This window comes from Myotis davidii, unplaced genomic scaffold, assembly GCF_000327345.1.
Source record: "Myotis davidii unplaced genomic scaffold, ASM32734v1 scaffold72, whole genome shotgun sequence".
Classification (NCBI taxonomy): domain Eukaryota; kingdom Metazoa; phylum Chordata; class Mammalia; order Chiroptera; family Vespertilionidae; genus Myotis; species Myotis davidii.
The window spans coordinates 7229016-7246006 of NW_006284618.1; the positions used below are offsets into that span (position 1 = coordinate 7229016).

General features: G+C 58.0%; 1 protein-coding gene and 1 long non-coding RNA gene across 3 annotated transcripts in view; one reads left to right on the top strand and one right to left on the bottom strand.

The window, feature by feature from the left end:
* LOC102771482 (deleted in malignant brain tumors 1 protein-like) overlaps positions 1 to 14766 on the bottom strand; it is a 16544-nt gene extending 1778 nt beyond the window's left edge. The window contains exons 1-7 of one of the 2 annotated variants that reach the window (XM_015557242.1): positions 14743 to 14766; positions 12349 to 12678; positions 10014 to 10337; positions 7627 to 7950; positions 5941 to 6264; positions 1454 to 1777; positions 474 to 500 (exon numbers count right to left, since the gene is read on the bottom strand). In XM_015557242.1, coding sequence (XP_015412728.1) covers positions 487 to 500; positions 1454 to 1777; positions 5941 to 6264; positions 7627 to 7950; positions 10014 to 10200 — 1173 coding nt within the window. In that variant the 5' untranslated portion in view covers positions 10201 to 10337; positions 12349 to 12678; positions 14743 to 14766 and the 3' untranslated portion in view covers positions 474 to 486. Of the gene's footprint in view, positions 1 to 473; positions 501 to 1453; positions 1778 to 5940; positions 6265 to 7626; positions 7951 to 10013; positions 10338 to 12348; positions 12679 to 14742 lie in introns of those variants that run through there. The other variant, XM_015557239.1, reaches the window with a different exon arrangement.
* Positions 1 to 15617, top strand: part of LOC107181419 — a 17407-nt gene extending 1790 nt beyond the window's left edge. The window contains exons 2-3 of the long non-coding RNA XR_001512120.1: positions 3059 to 3070; positions 15605 to 15617. This is a non-coding gene — a long non-coding RNA (uncharacterized LOC107181419). The remainder of the gene's footprint in view (positions 1 to 3058; positions 3071 to 15604) is intronic.
* The last annotated feature ends 1374 nt before the right edge of the window (positions 15618 to 16991 follow it).

A 16991-nucleotide genomic window follows, 5' to 3' on the forward strand; every position in this document is an offset into this window, starting at 1 on the left:
GTCAAGGGTGACACCAGAGGACCCTCAGCACATGTTCACTGCCATCCCGGGCACTGTCTCTGCCACCTTGGGATGCGGTGTGACCATGCTGGCCCTCAGGGTGCGGCAGGTGTGAGAGGAGGAGAGAACCCAGAAGCCTGCTGTCCCGTCATCAGAAAGCCAGTGGGCATCAGTGTCCACTATCCCACAAAGCCCTCCTCAGCCTGGAATCACAGGTCAGCCTCATGGAAGGGGAGGCCCTTCTTGACCATCGGCTGCTCTCCCCCGGGACGGCCGCCAAGTGTCTGATGAGAACTCACAAGGAGGATGGACAGACAAGTCTTTGAATTCTGCCCACCCCCAATAGTTAAGGAGACAGAGGGCAAAAGTGTGGTCCAGATGGGGTTCAAAGAGCCATGGGTCAGCTGGAGAATGCCGACCAGTAGAGGTCGGCAGGAGAGAGGGACATCCGAGGAGAGGTGGCTGGGACTCACCTGACCAGGTTGTTCAGGGCTGAGCAGCTGTGGGGAGAAAAGGACAGTCAGACAACAAGCTCCCAGGTACCCGTCCCAGATCCCAGGTTGATGACCCTCAGCTTCTACACACGGAGCTGACGCCGTGCACAAGGCCTCCGGGTGGACACAGCAGTGCTGCCCCGAACCTCGCAGTCCTTCCAAAGCTACGCCCTCTGTCCCCTGCCATTGCCTGCCTCCCTGAACCCGAGGACTTCCTGTCCAGATAATGGAAGCCAGTGTCATGCCTGAGACAGGCCACTAGGGCCATGGTGTTGACCCCAGAGAGTGAACAGGGAATGACCCCACCAAATGGGGTCAATCAATGTGCACACTGATCTCTCTGCCTTGACCCATTCTGATATTGAGAGTCTACACAGATTTCTAGACTTTTCCATGCGGTCATAATGCCCCATCCCCAAGGCTCCCATTGGCTCCTTCCATTCATTGGCCACTTGCCATCCCCCACCTCCCCCTGCTCCCTCCCACTCTCTCTGTCCTTCACAAAGGACCTCTGTGCTCTCAGGGCGTCCCCTGTGTGTCACTATCTGGGAGCCCCCAGGTGACACCGTCCTCACAGAGGGGAGGAGCTCACCAACACCCACACTCAGGGACCAGCTGCCCTGGTGGAAGCCCCAGACACCCTGCAGGTGGGAGTGAGCTGGCTCCGGGGGCACACGGCAGGATCCTCTCTGTGCTCAGGACGCTGCCTCTTGTGCATGAACACGGAGCTCAGGCCGCTTCAAGCCAGTTCCAGGCACTGCCTTAGGGATGCTGGGTGCGTGGACCCACCAATCTGACCTGTAGTCTGAGCAGGTAACCTAGCACTTGAGAACCTGTGGCCCTGAGTCATTCCAGTGCCCGGGGGACAGTATGAGGCTCACGAGGGCCCTGGCATGGGGAATGAGTGTGTTCTCAGCAGCATCAGCCCAGAAGGGCCCCCAGGGATGGTAGCGACGCACCTGAGCAGATGACGCCTGCGTCCTCTCCGTGGTTGCAGTTGTGGGAGTTCCAGCCCCTGTGTGGGCAGCTCCACAGGTAGGACTCGTGCCCTGAGCAGGCTACGTCATCCAGCACGATCGGGCCTGAGCCCTGCCCGAACCGGGCATTTCCCAGCGCCGACCTGGCCCCGCCACAGCCCAGCTGTCTGCACACCACATTGGCATCATTGGTGTCCCAACTGTCATCACACACAGTGCCCCAGGAGCCTTGGTAGAGGACCTCCACGCGGCCCTGACACCGGTCACTGCCATTCACCAGCCTCAGGTCCAAACCAGGATTGGTTCCTAGAAGGGGATAGAAAAATTCACTGTCTCCCATGTCGCCTCAAGAAAGAGGCACTGAGGTGTGGGTGAGGTTCCGAATTCTTCCAGAGGCCAACCCTTTATTGTTCAGGGTTATGATCCCCTGCATTAGGATTGGACCATAGGCCATCAGTCACCCTTTATCTTCAAGGAGCCAGTTACAGCACCCAAGGGCATGAGCTATGGGTGCATGTTCTCTGATTGGTTTCCCACCACGTTGGCCTTTCAATGCAGGACAAAGTGGGGAGCCCCACCCTTGGAACTAGCAGTGACCTGTGGCAGAAAGCAAGCTGATAGTGAAGCCCATACACACAGAACAAGCGGTAAGAAAAGCACACAGAGACAGTCTTTTAACGCCTGGATCCAGCTGCCCCTGAAGCTGGCCCTGCCACTAGACGTCCCTTATGTGTGAGCCATGGAGTTCTCTTCTGGCTTCAAAGAGTTTGAGTTGAGCTCCTGCCACTTGAAAAGTAAAACATCCTGACTAATTTGTCCCATGACTGGAAGGTGAAGGGAACCCATGATTCTGGGATGTGGGCGCACCCTCCATGTTGGATGGGGTGAAGTCTGGGGAGACCTAACACAAGAGTTGACAAGGTCACCATGGCCTGGAGGCTACAGTGCCGAATTTTGACACTTTGGCCAGACCCAGGGAGGCTCAACTGAGGAAGGACTTGTGGACCACCCACCTGGAGAGAAAATAGAGCAGCTTAGAAAGGCAGGCAGAGGGTCGAGATCGGCTGTGCTAAGCTGTGACTGGGGTCAGGGAGTCAGGGGGTCAGGGACAGGGTGGGCTGAGAAGCTCTGTGGCTACGGGAGAAAGAGACCTTTTCTGAGAGCTTGCCATGAGCCAAAACCATGACCTTCAATGTCCTTGACGATGGCAACCAGGCCTACAGTCTGTGAGGGCAACCGTGGTGACCTCCTGACGCAGTGTCCTTTGGTAAAAGCATCTCCTAGGCTCTGTCTGGGGTCCATGGATGAAGGGTCTCTGTTGCCTCAGCACAGGGAACACAATGTCCTCTGGACAGAGTGTCCCCTGTCACTGAGAGTGGGTAAGCGCTGTAGCCAGAATGCCCTTATCGCTCTGAGCTAGACCAGAGGGTCAATGTGTTGTGGAATCAACTGTACCATCTACACATCAGGAAGGGACTGGGAGGCAGAAACTGGCACAGTCCCCTCCAGTAGCTCCTGGTGGGCTGCGGGGTGAGCAGGGAGGGAGTGTCAGAGGCAGCAGGAGTCAGCTGGCATGGTGGTGGACAGGGCCAGGCAGCTGTGAGAGAGAGGGCGTCAGATCAGACACGTGGCAGAGAAGGGGGCACAGCAGGAGGCATTGTGGGAGACACTGAGCAGATGTTTGCTCAGCCATGCTGGTCCCCTGCTTTGGAAGGCGGGGCCTCTGCCATTTATCCCAGGAGGACGCTCCCCTCCAGGGGCTAGGAAGACCCAGGGCATTGGTGCCGAGGTTCAAGTGATTCCATCTGTGTCTAGAGGGAGGCACAGAGTTGACACCAGGAAACTGTCTACCACACAGCTTTTAGGAGGCATGGAGGGCCCAAGAGTGAGGAGTCTACTCAGGCCCCAAACCTATGTGTGTCATTCAGGCCTGACCATAGGCAACTACAAGGCATAGCCTGGTGGGTCTCAGAGGGCTCACTGCCCTCGCAGAGCAGACCTGGTGCAGAGATTGCATCCCATTTCCCTGGAGAGACTGACAGGCAAGGACTCCTGAGCCCCAAATGCAGGCAGCCGTGTGAGGGTCACTGCACCTCTGCCCACGGGCCCCCTTCCAGGCAACTCACAACACTGCCTGTGCCGCTGGCGTGTATCCGTCGACAGAGGGTGTGACCCTTACACTCATCTGGGTCCTCGTTCACCTGCTTACACCTGGCACCAGGACACAGACTAATTCTGAACTAGGCAGAGAATTAGGACTCTTCAAAAGACCAAGAAATAAAGAAAGACTTTGACAGGAAACAGATTGAGGGACACACTCACTGACAAAACACCACACAAGAAAGGAGGACAGACTTGGGGGGCCCACCTGAGCAGATGACACCGGCATCCTCTCCGTGATTGCAGTTGTGGGAGTTCCAGCCCCTGTGCGGGCAACTCCACAGGTTGGACTCATTCCCTGAGCAGCCCACGTCATCCAGCAAGATCTGTCCCGAGCCCTGTCCGAACTGGGCACTTCCTGGGGCTGAACTGGCTTCACCACAGCCCAGCTGCCTGCACACCACGTTGGCGTCGTTGGTGTCCCACCCATCGTCACCCACGGTGCCCCAGCACCCTTGGGGGGGGCCCTCATCCAATAGGTTTCCCACCATGTGGACTTGGGATGCAGGATGAAGAGGGGAGGCCCGCCATCTGCACTAGCAGTGACCCACGTGCAGAAAGCAGGCCGATAGTGAAGCCCATACCCATCGAAAGCAGGAGTAAGCAAAGGGCATGGGGACAGCCTTGGAGCACCTGGATCCAGCTGCACCTGAAGCTGGCCCTGCCACTAGACGTCCCTCGTGTGTGAGCCATGGAGTGCTCTTCTGGCTTCAAAGAGTTTGAGTTGGGCTCCTGTCACGTCCAAACTGAAACATTCTGACTAATATGTCCCATAACTGGTAGGTGAAGGGAACCCATGGTTCTGGGAGGTGGGGGAATCCACCATGTTGGATGGGGTGATGTTTGAGGAGGTCTAACACAAGATTAGAAAAGGTCACCCTGGCCTGGAGGCTACAGTGCTGAATTCTGACACTTTGGCCAGACCCAGGGATGCTCACCCAAGGAAATACGTGTACCAACCATCAGGTGAGAAAACAGGGCAGCTTAGAATGAAAGGCAGAGGTTGCAAGGTCGGGTCTGCTGAGCTGTGACTGGGTTCAGTGGGTCGGGGTCAGGGACAGGGTGAGGTGAGAAGCTCTGTGGCTATGGGAAAAAGAGACCTTTTCTGAGAGCTTCCCATGAGCCAAAACCATACCCTTGAATGTCCTTGACAATGGCAACCAGGGCTACAGTCTGTGAGAGCAACCGTGCTGAGCTCCTGACACAGTGTCCTAAAAGCGTCTCCTAGGCTCTGTCTGGGGTCAATGGATGAAGGGTCTCTGTTGCCTCAGCACAGAGAACACTGTCCTCTGGACAGAGTGTCCCCTGTCACTGAGAGTGGGTAAGTGCTGTAGCCAGAATGCCCTTATTGCTCTGAGCTAGACCAGAAGGTCAATGTGTTGTGGAATCAACTGTACCATCTACACATCAGGAAGGGACTGGGAGGCAGAAACTGGCACAGTCCCCTCCAGGAGCTCCTGGTGGGCTGTGGGGTGAGCAGGGAGGGAGCGTCAGAGGCAGCAGGACTCAGCTGGCATGGCAGTGGACAGGGCCAGGCAGCTGTGAGAGAGAGGGCGTCAGATCAGACACGTGGCAGAGAAGGGGGCACAGCAGGAGGCATTGTGGGAGACACTGAGCAGGTGGACGCTCAGCCATGCCGGACCCCTGCCTTGGAAGGCGGGGCCTCTGCCATTTATCCCAGGACGACGCGCCCCGCCAGGGCCCAGGAAGACCCAGGACATTGGTGCTGACGTCCAGGTGATTACATCTGTGTCTAGAGGGAGGCACAGAGTTGACACCAGGAAACTGTCTACCACACAGCTTTTAGGAGGCATGGAGGGGCCAAGAGTGAGGAGTCTACTCAGGGCCCCAAACCTACGTGTGTGGTTCAGGCCTGACCATAGGCAACTACAAGGCATAGCCCGGTGGGTCTCAGAGGGCCTGCTGCCCTCGCAGAGCCAACCTGGCGCAGAGATTGCATCCCATTTCCCTGGAGAGACTGACAGGCAAGGACTCCTGAGCCCCGAATGCAGGCAGCCATGTGAGGGTCACTGCACCTCTGCCGACGGGCCCCCTTCCAGGCAACTCACAACACTGCCTGTGTCGCTGGCGTGTATCCGTCGACAGAAGGTGTGACCCTTACACTCATTTGGGTCCTCATTCACCTGCTTACACCTGGCACCAGGACAGACTGATACTGAACTAGGCAGAGAACTAGGACTCTTCAAGGGAACAAGAAATAAAGAAAGACTTTGACAGGAAACAGATTGAGGGACACACTTGCTAAGAAAACAGCACCCATGAAGGAGAACAGACATGGGGAGTCACACCTGTGCAAATGACGCCGGCGTCCTCTCCGTGCGCACAGTTGTGGGAGTTCCAGCCCCTGTGCGGGCAGCTCCACAGGTAAGACTCATTCCCTGAGCAGCCCACGTCATCCAGCACGATCTGTCCTGAGCCCTGTCCGAACCGAGCACTTCCTGGGGCCGACTTAGCCCGGCCACAGCCCAACCACCTGCACACCACGTTGGCATCATTGATGTCCCATCCGTCGTCACACACGGTGCCCCAGGAATTTTGGTAGAGGACCTCCACACGTCCCTGACACCGGTCACCGCCATTCACCAGCCTCAGGGACAAACCGGCATCGGCTCCTAGAAGGGGAGGGAAAAATTCACTGTCTCTGGTGCTGCCTGAAGAAAATGGCTCTGAGGTGTGAGTGGGGTTCCTAATTCTTCCAGAGTCCAAGCCTTTTATTTTCGGGATTATATTCCCCAAATTAAGACTGAACCATAGCCAGTCCATCACCCTTTATCTTCAACGATCCAGGTACAGCACCCATGGGTTTTACCTGTGAGAGGCATGTTCTCCAATTGGTTTCCCACCATGTTGTCCTTGGGATGCAGGACAAAGAGGTTGGCTGCTGTCTGCACTACCAATGACCCATGTGCAGAAAGCAAGCTGATAGTGAAGCCCATACACACAGAACAAGCGGTAAGAAAAGCACACAGAGACAGTCTTGGAACGCCAGGATCCAGCTACACCTGAAGCTGGCCCTGCCACTAGACGTCCCTTGTGTGTGAGCCATGGAGTGCTCTTCTGGCTTCAAAGCGTTTGAGTTGGGCTCCTGTCACTTGCAAACTGAAACATGCTGACGAATAAACCCACAACTGGTAGGTGAAGGGAATCCATGATTCTGGGATGTGGGGAAACCCTCCACATTGGATGGGGTGATACCCAAGGTTGTGTAACACAAGATTCTGGAATACCACTCCAGCTGGAGCCTACAGTGCTGAATGCGGAAACTTAGGCCAGACCAAGGGATGCTCACTGTAGGAAGGACTTGTGTACCACCCATCTGGTGAGAAAACAGAGCAGCTTAGAAAAGGAGAGTAGAGGGTCAAGTTCGGGTCTGCTGAGTGGTCACTAGGTCAGGGGATGAGGGCCACGGGGCTGGGATGCTCTGTGGCTAGGGGAGAAAGAGGCCTTTTCTGAGAGCTTTCCAGGAGCCAAAACCATGCCCTTGAATGTCCTTGACAATAGCAACCAGGGCTACAGTCTGTGCGATCCACCATGATGAGCTCTGAACTACAAGGCATAGCCCGGTGGGTCTCAGAGGGCCCGCTGCCCTCGCAGAGCCAACCTGGAGCGGAGATTGCATCCAATTTCCCTGAAAGACTGACAGGCAAGGACTCTTGAGCCTCAAATGCAGGCCAGCCGTGTGAGGGTCACCGTCCCTCTACCCACGGGCCCCCTTTCAGGCAACTCACAACACTGCCTGTGCCGCTGGCGTGTGCGGTCCCGTCAGCAGAAGGCGTGACCCTTACACTCAGTTTAGGTCCTCATTCACCTGCTTACACCTGGCACCGGGACAGACTAATACTGAACTAGGCAGAGAACTAGGACTCTTCAAGGAAACAAGAAATAAAGACAGACTCTGACAGGAAACAGATTGAGGGACCCACTCGCTGAGAAAACATCACCCATGAAGGAGAACAGATGTGCGGGGGGCCAACCTGAGCAGATGACGCCAGCGTCCTCGTGGTGCCCACAGTTGTGGGAGTTCCAGCCCCTGTTTGGGCAGCTCCACAGGAAGGACTCTTGCCCTGAACAGTCCACATCGTCCAGCACAATCGGCCCTGAGCCTTGTCCGAACTGCGCACTTCCTGGGGCCGAACTGGCCCCGCCACAACCCAGCTGTCTGCACACCACGTTGGCATCATTGGTGTTCCACCCGTCATCACACACGGTGCCCCAGGAGCCTTGGTAGAGGACCTCCACACGGCCCTGACATGGGTTACTGCTGTTCACCAGCCTCAGGGCCAAACCGGAAGTGGCTCCTAGAATGAGACAAAAAAATTAATTGTCTCTGGTGTTGCCTGAAGACAGAGGCTCTGAGGTGTGGGTGAGGTTCCGAATTCTTCCAGGGTCCAAGCCTTTTATTTTTGGGATTACATTCCCCCGAATTAAGACTGGATGATGCTCATCCATCACTGTTTATCTTCAAAGAACCAGGTACAGCACCCATTGATATGAGCTGTGGGAGGCATGTTCTCTGACTGGTTTCCCACCATGTTGGCCTTGGAATGCAGGACAAAGACAGGAGGCCTGCCGTCGGCACTAGCAGTGACCCGTGTGCAGAAAGCAAACCGATAGTGAAGCCCATACACACAGAACATAGGGGTAAGCAAAGCACACAGAGACAGTCTTGGAACACCTAGATCCAGCTGCACTTGAAGCTGGACCTGCCATTAGATGTCCATCATGTATGAGTCGTGGAGTTCTCTTACAGCTTGAAAGAGTTTGAGTTGGGCTCCTGTCACTTGCAAACTAAAATATCCTGACTAATATGTCCTATAACTGGAAGGTGAAGGGAACCCATGATTCTGGGATGTGGGTGAACCCTCCATGTTGGATGGGGTGAAGTCTGGGGAGATCTAACACAAGATTTGAGAAGGTCACCATGGCCTGGAGGCTACAGTGCTAAATGCTGACGCTTTAGCCAGACCAAGGGAGACTCAACCAAGGAAGAACTCATGTACCACCCACCTGGAGAGAAAATAGAGCAGCTTAGAAAGGAGAGCAGAGGGTCAAGGTTGGGTCTGCAGAGCTGTGACTGGGGTCAGGGGGTCAGGGACAGGGTGGCCTGAGAAGCTCTGTGGCTATGGGAGAAAGTTGCCCTTTCTGAGAGCTTGCCATGAGCCAAAACCATGACCTTCAATGTCCTTGACAATGACAACCAGGGCTACAATCTGTGAGAGCAACCGCGCTGAGCTCCTGAAACAGTGTCCTTTCGTAAGAGCATCCCCAAGGCTCTGTCGGGGGTCCATGGATGAAGGGTCTCTGTTGCCTCAGCACAGGGAACACAATGTGCTCTGGACAGAGTGTCCCCTGTCACTGAGAGTGGGTAAGCGCTGTAGCCAGAATGCCCTTATCGCTCTGAGCCAGACCAGAGAGTCAATGTGTTGTGGGCTCAACTGTACCATCTACACATCAGGGAGGGGACTGGGAGGCAGAAACAAGGACAGTCCCCTCCAGGAGCTCCTGGTGGGGTGTGGTGTTAGCAGGGAGGGAGTGTCAAAGGCAGCAGGACTCAGCTGGCATGGCGGTGGTCATGGCCAGGCAGCTGTGAGAGAGAGGGCGTCGGATCAGACATGTGGCACAGAAGGGGGCACAGCAAGAGGCATCGTGGGAGACACTGAGCAGGTGTTTGCTCAGCCATGCTGGCCCCCTGCTTTGGAAGGCAGGGCCTTTGCCATCTAACCTGTAGGATGCGCCCCGCCAGGGGCCAGGAAGACCTGGGGCATTGGTGCCAACATCCAGGTGATTCTGTCTGTGTCTAGATGGAGGCACAGACTTGACAGGAGGAAACTGTCTACCACACAGCTTTTAGGAGGCATGGAGGGGCCAAGAGTGAGGCGTCTACTCAGGGCCCCAAACCTACGGGTGTGGTTCAGGCCTGAACATAGGCAACTACGAGGCATAGCCTGGTGGGTCTCAGAGGGCTCACTGCCCTCGCAGAGCAGAACTGGTGCAGAGATTGCATCCAATTTCCCTGGAGAGACTGACAGGCAAGGACTCCAGAGCCCCAAATGCAGGCAGCCATGTAAGGGTCACTGCACCTCTTCCCACAGACCCCCTTCCAGGCAACTCACAACACTGCCTGTGCTGCTGGCATGTGTTGGCCCGTCAGTAGAAGGTGTGATCCTCACACTCAGGGTAGGTCCTCATTCACTTGCTTCCACCTGGCACCAGGACACAGACTAATACTGAACTAGGCAGAGAACTAAGACTCTTCAAGGGAATACGAAATAAAGAAAGACTTTGACAGGAAACTGATTGAGGGACACACTCGCTGACAAAACACCACCAATGAAAGGAGAACAGAGTTGAGGATACGCACCTGAGCAGATGACACTGGCATCCTCTCCATGGTTGCAGTTGTGGGAGTTCCAGCCCCTGTGCGGGCAGCTCCATAGGTTGGACTCGTGTCCAGAACAGGCCACGTCATCCAGCACGATCTGTTTTGAGCCCTGCCCAAACCAGGCATTTCCTAGAGCCAACCTGGCCTCGCCACAGCCCAGCTGCATGCACACTACATTGGCATCTTTGGTGTCCCACCCATCGTCACACACGGTGCCCCAGGAGCCTTGGTACAGGATCTCCACGCGGCCCTGACACCGGTCACCTCCGTTCACCAGCCTCAGGGCCAAACTGGCATCGGCTCCTAGAAAGGGAGGGGAAAAGTCACTGTGTGCAATGTAGCCTGAAGAAAGAGGCTCTGAGGTGTGCGTGAGGTTCCTAATTCTTCCGGGGCCAAGCCTTAGTGTTTGGGGTAACATTCCCCTGCATTAAGACCGGGCCAAAGTTCCTCCAAAACCCTTTATATTCATGGAGCTGGTTACAGCACCTATGGGTGTGAGCTGTGGGAGGCATGTTCTTCAATTGGTTTCCCACCATGTTGGCCTTGCAATGCAGGACAAAAAGGGGAGCCCCACCCTTGGCACTAGCAGTGTCCCCTGTGCAGAAAGCAAGCTGATAGTGAAGCCCATACACATAGAAAGCAGGAGTAAGAAAAATGCACGGAAACAGTCTTGTAACGCCTGGATCCAGGAGCACCTGAAGCTGGCTCTGCCAGGAAATGTCCCTCATGTGTGAGCCATGGAGTGCTCTTCTGGCTTCAAAGAGTTTGGGTTGGGCTCCTGCCACTTGCAAACTAAAACATCCTGACTAATATGTCCCACAACTGGTAGGTAAAAGGAATCCATGATTCTGGGATGTAGGGGGAACTCTCCATGTTGGAGAGAGTCTGAGGAGACCCAACACAAGATGAGAGAACATCATCCTGGCCTGGAGGCTACAGTGATGAATTCTGATGCTTTGGCCAGACCCAGGGATGCTCACATTCGGAATGATGTGTACCAACCAACTGGAGAGAAAACAGAGCAGCTTAGAAAGGAAAGCAGAGAGTCAAGATCTGGTCTGCTGAGCTGTTACTGGGGTCAGGGGGTCAGGGACAGGGTGGCCTGAGAAGCTCTGTGGCTAGGGGAGAAAGTTGCCCTTTCTGAGAGCTTGCCACCAGCTAAAACCATGTCCTTGAATGTCCTTGACAATGGCAACCAGGGCTACAGTCTGTGAGAGCAACCGTGGTGACCTCCTGACGCAGTGTCTTTTGGTAAAAGCATCTCCTAGGCTCTGTCTGGGGTCCATGGATGAAGAGTCTCTGTTGCCTCAGCACAGGGAGCGGAATGTCCCCAGGACAGAGTGTCCCCTGTCACTGAGAGTGGGTAAGCACTGTAGCCAGAATGCCCTTATCACTCTGAGCCAGACCAGAGGGTCAATGTGTTGTGGGCACAACTGTACAATCTACACATCAGGGAGGGACTGGGAGGCAGAAACTGGCACAGTCCCTTCCAGGAGTGCCTGGTGGGCTGCGGGGTGAGCAGGGGGGGATTGTCAGAGGCAGCGGGACTCAGATGGCATGGTGGTGGACAGGGCCAGGCAGCTGTGAGAGAGAGGGCGTCGGATCAGACACGTGGCACAGAAGGGGGCACAGCAAGAGGCATCGTGGGAGACACTGAGCAGGTGGACGCTCAGCCATGCCGTTGCCCTTCCTTGGAAGGCGGGGCCTTTGCCATCTAACCTGTAGGACGCGCTCCGCCAGGGCCCAGGAAGACCCGGGGCATTGGTGCCGAGGTCCAGGTGATTCCTTTCGTGTCTAGATGGAGGCACAGAGTTGACGCCAGGAAACTGTCTACCACACAGCTTTTAGGAGGCACGAGGGCCCAAGAGTGAGGAGTCTACTCAGGGCCCCAAACCTAAATGTGTGTTCAGGCCTGACCATAGACAACTGCCCTCGCAGAGCAGACCTGGTGCAGAGATTGCATCCCATTTCCCTGGAGAGACTGACAGGCAAGGACTCCTGAGCCCCGAATGCAGGCCAGCCATGTGAGGGTCTCCGCACCTCTACCCACGGGCCCCCTTTCAGGCAACTCACAACACTGCCTGTGCCGCTGGCGTGTGTCCATTGGCAGAAGGTATGATCTGTACACTCAGTTTGGGTCCTCATTCACCTGCTTACACCTGGCACCAGGACAGACTAATACTGAACTAGGCAGAGAACTAGGACTCTTCAAGGGTATATGAAATAAAGAAAGACTCTGACAGGAAACAGATTGAGGGACACACTCGCTGAGAAAACACCACCCATGTGGGAGAACAGACTTGTTGGGGCCCACCTGAGCAGATGACGCCGGCGTCCTCTCCGTGCCCACAGTTGTGTGAGTTCCAGCCCCTGTGCGGGCAGTTCCACAGGTAGGACTCGTGCCCTGAGCAGCCCACGTCATCCAGCACGATCGGGCCTGAGCCCTTTCCAAACCAGGCACTTCCTTGGGCCGACCTGGCCTCGCCACAGCCCAGCTGCCTGCACACCACGTTGGCATTGTTGATGTCCCATCCATCGTCACACACGGTGCCCCAGGAGCCTTGGTAGAGGACCTCCACACGGCCCTGACATGGGTCACCGCCGTTCACCAGCCTCAGGGCCAAACCCGAACTGGTCCTTAACCCTAGAGGACAGCACAAGGACACCTCCTCACTGTCTGTGCTGAGCTCCAGGCCTGAGGCAGGTTCTAGACTCAGGGCCTCCCTCACAGCCACACCCAAGGGCAGGCGGTCAGCTTTGGACATGCCCAGGGGTTCATCTCCATCACAGGGAAAGAATCGGGATGTCCTGTTCTGCCAGCTCTAAGGAGGCTCCTAGGTAGGGAGCTCCAGGATGGCCCATGGGGTGAGGACTTCCCACCGCATCCATCAGGGCCACCCAGGGTGGAGGTCCATGGCTCCGGGGACAGGCCAAGACCACGGCCTCCTTGGCCACCTATTCCTTCTCCTCAGTCCTGCCTCACTTGAGGCAAAGCCCTCGGAGGTGAAGGGACCATGTCTGCCAGACAGGAGAGGCAGACTCACACTCCCTGAGGCTGAGCCAGCACAGGGGTCTCAGCAGGTCCCAGGAGGCCTCCAAGGCTGGCCCTGAGCAAAGGGGGAGGGTCCTGGCTGAGCCTCCTCCCAGAAGCCCACTGGAGACAAGACATCAGCCAACCATGTCAGACAAGGACCTCGTCAGAGACCCTCCTCTGGCCCCACCCCCATAAGGGACAAGGATGAGGATGGGCCATGTGGAGGCTCTTCCTGTCACATTCCATCCCAGGCGTGATTCAGAGGCAGAGAGCGGCCCTGGGAGGGTGATAGGATGATTTGCATTTTGTTCTCAGTGAGGCAGCTGTGGCATGAGCTGGCCATGTGTCTGGAAGGGACAACAAAGAGGCATCTGGTGAGGCATCTCCGGAAGGAGACCTTCCTAAATCTTGTGTCAGAACCATGACAGCTCCCATGTGTGTCCTGCTACTTGCTCTGTGTGTGCACGAGCCTCCTGCTCAGCTGGGTCATCGGCAAGGATGGTCCCACTGGGGACGAGCCTCCCCCTCCACATCTCTAATGTGGCCTGTGCGCCTGCATTACCCACCCAGCCCGGCGTGTCCCTTCCTGAGCCAGACTCGCTGGCAAGACTGTGGGGCGGCCCAATCTCCGCATCTTTGTCAGAAAAGTCAGTGGACATGGTCGAGGACCTGGAGCAATCACAGGTCCTGCTGCCCACGACCGCGCTGAGGACGGTGGGCAGGAGCACCCCCTTGACCCCGCACAGACCCCCAGGGCGGAGCTGCAGGCTCCTGGGCAGGTCCGCCCACTGGGCAGCTCGCTGGCTCCTCCGTGGGCCTGGGTGACCTCAGGCTAAGCCTGGGAATGTACCAGGCCCTTGCCAGGCTGGGAGGACAGCAGCCCCTCCCGGGACAGCAGCCGGGGCCTGAGCAGGCACCTGCCATCCTGCCAGGTCGAAGGACACGCCCTGTGACCGTCCGTGGCGGTGAGAAGGCAGCCACCCTGCCCTGCTCAGGGCTTCTTGCTGTGGTTCCCTAGGAGCACGACCTGCCTTCCTCCATCATGTTCCTCTTATGTTTCATGCTTTAGGCCCTTCAGGGTGCGTCCCAGGAAGCAAAGCCCGAGAGCCCCTCCAACCGCTGGACTCCTCACGTGTGTCCTCAGGGGGAGTCGTGGGGAAAGGGCAGTGGCTGCTCTCCCACCCAAAGAGCCCCTCCACCCACCGGACTCCTCCCGTGTGTCCTCAGAGGGAGTCGTGGGGAAAGGGCAGTGGCTGCTTTCTCACCCAAGCTCCTAGGACTTCCGGCGAGAAATGCCCTTGGGGTGCTCCCTGGCGAGGCTGTGGGGCCACCTGCCCCTCCTCTCGGCAGCCCCTGGGCAGTGCCGTGATCCCTGGGGCGTGGTGCCCGTCACTCCCCCAGGCTGAGGCCCCCCTGTGCCACCTGGAGTCTGGGAGGGCCTCGGCACATCCGTGGGGCTCCCTCCTGGCTGGGAGCTTGGTGCACAGGTGCCCCCTGGCGTCCCAGGTCTATGGGGCGGGGCTGGCGGGGTCAGTAAGGTCATGCCCACAGAGGGGCCTCCCTGTGCCCAGGCATCCCCTCCCCGCACCCCCTGAGTTCTCCCAGGAAGAGGAGCCCCAGGGCACACTCGGTATTGTGCCCGCAGGGCGGGCTCCAGGGAACATTCCTCCTTACCTGTCCCGAGGGGACTCCTGAGGACGGTGGCGGCAGCAGCCTCCACGACAGGGGCTGGAGGGGAAGAAGCAGAAACAGAGTCAGGTCTCCTCTGAGGGGAACCGCGGACGGAACGGGACTTGACCTGCGTTCTCAGCGGGGTTGGCCTTCCTGTGTGACTTTGCAAAAGTCAACAAACCGACTCAGCCTCCCGTTCTTTCACTTTAGAAGGCGTTTTGGCCCTGGCTGGTGTGGCTCCGTGGGTAGAGCGTCGGCCTGTGGGCTGAAGGGTCCCGGGTTCTGGTCAAGGGCCCAGCCCGGGTTGGGGGCTCGATCCCTAGTGGAGGGCTTGCAGGAGGCAGCCAATCCATGATTCCCTCTCCTCATCGATGTTTCTCTCCCTCCCACTCCCTTCCTGTCTGAAATCAATAAAAATGTATTTCAAGCCTGTTCAGGGGAAGGGGTGTCTCCCATCAACCTGCCGAGCTTGAATTGGGCCTTCCACACGGGCCCCCCGCCGGCGCCAGGAAATGGATACAGAAGTAACTTCACATCGCGGCACTTCTCAGCGAGTCCTCCCGTCTCACTGCATTGGCTCCATCCTTAGCACCGTGTGGAATAGTGGTTGTGTGTTTGTGTGTGTGTGTGTGTGTGAGTGAGGGGGGCTGAAGGGCGGACTGGTTTTGCTTTCACTTCCCTGGAAACGCTGCTAGTGTTTCCCTGGTCCGTGCGAGGCTGGCTTAAGCCTGTGGTTGTCAAGTTGCCTCGAGGAGCCCTGGGCTTGCCCACGGCCCCAGCAAGAGCCGGCCTGGTGCTGGGCGTGGGGAGAGGATGACCTGGCAGCTGCTCAAACCACTGCACCCAGAGCCCCGTGTCCTCCGAGCCTCTCCTGGGCTTCAGCACGAGGGCCCTTTCGATCTAGAGGTGCGACCCCCCCCCTCCCCTCGGAGGGGGCCTGGCAGGTCTGGGGAAGTGTCCTGTCTGGGCCGGTCAGAGGCAGAGGGCCCCGCACCTGAGCCTTCCCTCGCCGGCCTGGCCGGACGCTGGCGCTCGGGCTTCGTCAGGCCCACGATGCCCCTAACACGGGGCAGGGTCTCGGAGGAACCGCTCCGAGGGCCAGGGGCCCTCCTCCTCCCGCCGCTGCACTGAGAGTCCGGGGAGGGGACACATTCACAGAGGATGAAGCCAGGCTCGGCCTCGGCTCCCTCCCCTCGGAGGGGGCCTGGCAGGTCTGGGGAAGTCCTGTCTGCAGGCCGGTCAGAGGCAGAGGGCCCCGCACCTGAGCCTTCCCTCGCCGGCCTGGCCGGACGCTGGCGCTCGGGCTTCGTCAGGCCCACGATGCCCCTAACACGGGGCAGGGTCTCGGAGGAACCGCTCCGAGGGCCAGGGGCCCTCCTCCTCCCGCCGCTGCACTGAGAGTCCGGGGAGGGGACACATTCACAGAGGATGAAGCCAGGCTCGGCCTCGGCTCCAGCGACATCTCTGTCCCTAACCAGCGGGACCGGACAGGGAAGGTCCAGCCGGGCCTGACGCCATGGGCCTCAGGGACGGGAATGCAGGACCCGAGAAAGAGAAATGCCCGGGTCCCCTGGTCCCTGCTGGGTCCTAGCCGGGGCCTTGGCCTGGAGGCCGTCCTTCTCCTGTCTCAGGGCCAGTGTTTCCCAGGGAGAAAGGGCGGTGACTTTCCTTCCCAAAGCCCAGGCTGCCGGCACCCGATCTGTGTGGCCTGCACCCCAGCTCTGTCGCTGGAGGTGGAATCCCGGCGAGGGGTGGGGGAGGGGGCACGGGACTCTGCCCCACGGGAGGGAGGACCAAGGGCCTTCTGTGCCGAGATGGTCCGAGGTGCCCTGATGGGGGCCCAGGGAGGGCACAGGCCAGGATGTTGCTCAGAGGTGTGCACCTGCCTCACGGGGCCCCACAGCCCGAACCCCAGTGCCTGAGCCTGGCCAGGGGCCAGTGTGGCTTGGGGGGGCCATGGGAGTGGGCCCTGGCCCTGGGCGGCAGGAACCCCTGAGGGTGGGTCACTGAGCCCCATCTTGGAGTTCCGGGGAGGGGCACAGCCCATGGCCAGGACACCCTGCAGCCCGAGGACTTACTCAGAGGCCTGGGTGCTGAGCACCCCATCTCTCACTCCTGCACCTCTACCCGGTCAGGGTGTGGGGGGTGGGGGATGAGGGGGGCCCACAGGGATCCCACGTGACAAGTGTTACCTTCCGCAGATGCTGCCAGGGTCTCCACCGTGGAAAGCAGAGAAGCTGCAGAGCAGAGGG